The sequence below is a fragment of the Penaeus japonicus genome, unplaced genomic scaffold (genome assembly GCF_977035675.1).
Source record: "Penaeus japonicus unplaced genomic scaffold, GWHDUDI00000001_assembly GWHDUDI00000041, whole genome shotgun sequence".
NCBI classification, from domain to species: domain Eukaryota; kingdom Metazoa; phylum Arthropoda; class Malacostraca; order Decapoda; family Penaeidae; genus Penaeus; species Penaeus japonicus.
Window position 1 is genome coordinate 2,877,987 of NW_028234443.1, and position 5,000 is coordinate 2,882,986.

At 36.5% G+C, this 5,000-nt stretch overlaps 1 protein-coding gene across 1 annotated transcript in view; it reads right to left on the bottom strand.

Annotated features, from left to right (window-relative positions):
• LOC122253921 (neuronal growth regulator 1) overlaps window positions 1–5,000 on the bottom strand; it is a 354,189-nt gene that overhangs the window by 6,127 nt on the left and 343,062 nt on the right. Inside the window, exons 4-5 of the mRNA XM_086534304.1 lie at window positions 3,449–3,557; window positions 264–551 (exon numbers count right to left, since the gene is read on the bottom strand). Of these exons, the coding sequence (XP_086390430.1) occupies window positions 264–551; window positions 3,449–3,557 (397 nt within the window). The remainder of the gene's footprint in view (window positions 1–263; window positions 552–3,448; window positions 3,558–5,000) is intronic.

A 5,000-nucleotide genomic window follows, 5' to 3' on the forward strand; every position in this document is an offset into this window, starting at 1 on the left:
TTAAACTGTAATTACATTTATTCATCTCTCTCTCTCTCTCTCTCTATCTATCTATCTCTCTGTCTGTCTGTCTCTCTCTCTCTTTCTCCCTCTCTCTCTATACACACACACACACATATATATATGTATATATATATATATATATATATATATATATATATATATATATATATATATATATATATTGTCTTTCACTATGATTATAGTTTGCCCCCCCCCCAAAAAAAAAAAAAAAAAAAAAAAAAATCAAACCCAAAACTTACCTGCAATAACATGCAAAGTCAGATTAGCTGGTATAGCCAAGTAGGGTTCACAGCTGTAGTAACCAGCATCGTCCCAGGTAACATTAGTAACTTCGAGGGAACTACCAAAGCTATGTTTCATAACCCTGAGTGTGGTGCGTCGGGGGGAGTAGTTCACCATAGTGCTGTTGTGGAACCAGAAGATGTATATAGGCGGTTCGGTTGCGTGTTCAACGGAGCAATACAATCGAAGGGTGACTCCTGTGTGAACGTGGATCTCGGGTCCTCCTTGGATGACAGCGTGAGCCTCTGGAAAGGGAGAGTCAAATTTTGGTATTTTTGTTGCGTTGGGTTGGGTTAGGGTAGGTTAGTGGGTTTAATTTTGGTTAGGTTAGGTCAAGTTAGGTTCAATCAGGTTGGGTTGATATGGGTTAAGTTAGTTGGTTAGATTTTGATTAGGTTAAAGGTCAAGTTAGGTTAAATCAGGTTGGGTTTGGTTGGTATGGAATGGATTAGTTGGTTAGATTTTGGTTAGGTTAAAGGTCAAGTTAGGTTCAATCAGGTTAGGTTGATATGGGTTAGGTTAGTTGGTTAAATTTTGGTTAGGTTAGGTCAAGTTAGGTTAAATCAGGTTGGGTTGGTATGGAATGAGTTAGGTTAGTTGGTTAAATTTTGGTTAGGTTGGTATTTTGGTTGCGTTGGGTTAGGTTAGGTTAGGTTAGTGGGTTAAATTTGGGTTAGGTTAGTGGGTTAAATTTTGGTTTGGTTGGGTCTGGTTAGGTTAAATCAGGTTGGGTTGGTATGGAATAGGTATTTTGGTTGCGTTGGGTTAGGTTAGGTTAGTTGGTTAAGTTTATGGGTTAGGTTAGGTTAAATCAGGTTGGGTTTGGTTGGTATGGAATGGGTTAGGTTAGTGGGTTAAATTTTGGTTAGGTTGGGTCTAGTTAGGTTAAATCAGGTTGGGCTGGTATGGAATAGGTATTTTGGTTGCCTTGGGTTATGGGTTAGGTTAGTTGGTTAAATTTGGGTTAAGTTAGGTCAAGTTAGGTTAAATCAGGTTGGGCTGGTATGGAGTAGGTATTTTGGTTGGGTTAGGTAAGGTTAGGTTAGTGGGTTAAATTTTGGTTAGGTTAAAGGTCAAGTTAGGTTAAATCAGGTTGGGTTTGGTTGGTATTGAATAGGTTAGGTTAGTTGGTTAAATTTTGGTTAGGTTAGGTCAAGTTAGGTTCAATTAGGTTGGTTTAGTTTGTTTTCGGTAAGTTAAGTAAGGTCAGGTTAGGTTAGAATAGGTTTAGTTAGCATTGGTTAGGTTAGGTTCAGTTAAATTAAGGTAAGGTAGATTAGGTTAGGTTAGCTTAGCTTAGCTTAGGTTTGGTTAGGTTAAATTAAGTTTGGTTACGATAGATTAAGTCAAATGAGGCTATGCTATGCTAGGTTAGGTTGGTTAGATTAGGTTAGGTTAGGTTTGGTTTGGTTAGGTTAGGTTTGATTAAATCAGGTTTGGTTAGTTTAGCTTAGGTTAAATTAAGCTATGTTAGGCTAGGTTTGCTTTGGTTAGATAAGATTAGGTTAGGTTAAATTAGATTTGGTTAGGTTAGGTTAGCTTAAATCAGGTTAGGTTTGGTTAGGTTGGGTTTGGTTAAATTAGATTAGGTTAGGCTAGGTTAAATTAAGTTTGCTTAGGTTAGGTTAGGTCAAATTAGGTTAAGTTAGGTTAGGTTAGATTTAAATAGGTTTGGTTAGGTTAGGTTAAATTAGGTTACGTTAGGTTAAGTTTGCTTTGGTTAGATAAGATTAGGTTAGGTTAAATTAGATTTGGTTAGGTTAGGTTAGCTTAAATCAGGTTAGGTTTGGTTAGGTTGGGTTTGATTAAACTAGGGTAGGTTAGGTTAGGCTAGGTTAAATTAAGTTTGGTTAGGTTAGGTTAGGTCAAAATCGGCTAGGTTAGGTTAGGTTAGGTTGTTTGATTTAGGTTAGGGTAGGTTAGGTTAGGTTTGGTGTGGTTAAGTTAAATTAGGTTTATTTAGGTTAGGTTTGGTTTGGTTATATTAGGTTAGGTTAGGTTAGGTCAAGTCATATTAAGTTAGGTTTAGTTTGGTTATATCAGGTTAGGTTAGGTTGAGTTTTGTTAAATTAGGTTAGGTTAGGTTAGGTTGAATTAGGCTAGGTTAGGTCAAATTAGGTTAGGTTTAGTTTGGTTTAATTAGGTTAGGTTTAGTTAGGTTGGGTAAGTTTAGGTTAGAGTACATACATACAGACTCATATATATATATATATAAGATTATATATATATATATATTATATATATATATATATTATTATATATATATATATATATATATATATATATATATAGAAATATATATATATATATATATATATATATAAAAAACACACACACACACACACACACACACACACACACACACACATATATATATATATATATATATATATATATATATATATATATATATATATATATATATATACATATATATTATCCAACACAAAAGAGAGAAAAACCTTTGACATCATTCAGGTTCATTAAGTAGCGACTATGAAGGCTGATTAATTTCTCATTCAATTACAAATTCAAAGGGGGCTGTTTGAATAGACTGTTTGAAAAAAAATGTACTTTTTTGTTGATAATGCAACGGCAGTAATTTGCAGATTTGTACATATTGCCCATGAAGCCTTTAGTGTTTATGCTGAGTTTTTATACAAGGATAAACGTTTTAAGTGCTTTGAAGTGAGTTTTTTTTTAAACTCTCTCTCTCACATACGATCTCGTTTTCATTTTCCCTCTCTTTCTCTTGGTCTTTCTCTCTGTCTTTTCTATCTCTCTCTTTATCGTTCCTCGTTCTTTTTTTGTCTGCCTTTCTCTCCTCTCTCTCTCTCTCTCTCTCTCTCTCTCTTTCTCCCTCCTTCTTTCTATATCTCCCTCTCTCTCCTTTAATCTCTATCCCTCTTTCTCTCTCTCACCTTCTTTCTCTCTCTCTCTCCCTCTTTTTCTCTCTCCTTTCCCCTCTCCCTCCCCCTCCTTCCCTCACCCTCCCACCCTCCCACACTCCCACCCATCCCCCATCTCCCTCCTTCCCACCCTCTCCCTCCCACCCCCCATCCCCCTCCCACACTCCCACCCTCCCACCCTCCCATCCTTCCCCCCCTTCTCCCTCACCCTCTCCCCCCCCCTTTGCACTTACTTACGACCCTAAGTGTGAAGAAGAGTGACGTTGGAGGGTGTGTGGTCACTTGGCACTCGTAAAGTCCAGCATCGGCCACCCTTACGTCTCTCAGGGTCAGTTGCCACAGCTTAGGGAGAAAATAAGGGAGAGGTTAATGGTTGCGTGGTCCTCATGAGTTGCCACAGCTAAGGGAGAAAAAAAGGGAGAGGTTAATGGTTGGGTGATCCTTGTGGTGAAGGTGGTGGTGGGGATGAGGGTGAGTTAATGGTGATATGATGAGGTGGGGATGAGGGGGATCTAAGGGTGATATGGGGGGATCTATGGTGGTGGTGGGGATGATGGTGAGTTAATGGTGACATGGTGGGGATGTGGGGAATCTAATGGTGATATGATGGTGATGGTAAGTGTGTTAAAGTTGATATGGGGGTGATGATTGTGATAGTGAGTTAATGGTGATATGGTGATGGTGGTTGTGATAGTGATCTAATGGTAATATGGTGGTGATGGTTGTAATAGTGAGTTAATGGTGATATGGTGGTGATAGTTATGATGGTGATTTAATGGTGATATGGTGATGGTTGTGATAGTGAATTACTGGTAATATGGTGGTGATAGTTATGATTGTAAATTAATGGTAATATAGTGGTGATAGTTATGATGGTGATATGATGTCGATGAGGGTTATAATAATGGTGGTTATAATACTGATGTAATGATGATGTAATAATAAAGGGGATATAATGGTGATGACGATGACGGTGAGTGATATGGTGATGGCGATGATGATGACGATGATGATAGCTGCAATGGACTTATAGTGATTATAAAAGTGTGGATGATAATGCTATAGTGATATTGAAAGCGATATGATGATGGTGATGATGTTAACATGATGATAATGAGAGTGATATGGTGATGAATATAATGGTGAAATGAAGATGATACTGACAGTGATATGATAATGGTATGGTGATGATGGTGATTTGATAGTGATAAACCACATCACATTAATTCAGATGATATCTAATATTACAAATAAGTGAAATACGAATAAGACTTAATAAATTAATTATTCTTTCATATTTTTCTACAGTGATAACAAAAAATAAAAATAAAATTACATTGAAAAATTACAGATTCCAGTAAAAGAAAAAAAAAATTAGTTACATTTCCTTTGAAGACTACTGGATTTCAACAAATGACTTGTAAAAAAAATAAAAAAAAACGAGCAAAGTTCTGATTAACTGCGTAAAAATATGAGATCAAAAGACTTCTAAACAAACGTAGGAATTTAAAAAAAAGATTATTTAAAAAATAATTAAAAAATCATAGTTGTTAACTTTGATACACACACTCTCTCTCTTTCTCTCTGTCGCTCTCTCTCTCTCTTTCTCTCTTTTTCTTTCTTTCTGTCCCTCTCTCTCTCTATTTCTCTCTTTTCTCTCTCTTTCTCTCTCTCTCTCTTTCCTCTTTTCTCTCCTTCTCTCTCCCCAGATATATAGAAAGAGCAAGAGACAAACCACCTACGAGACAGACGGACACTAACAGAGACAGAAAGATAAAAAAAAAA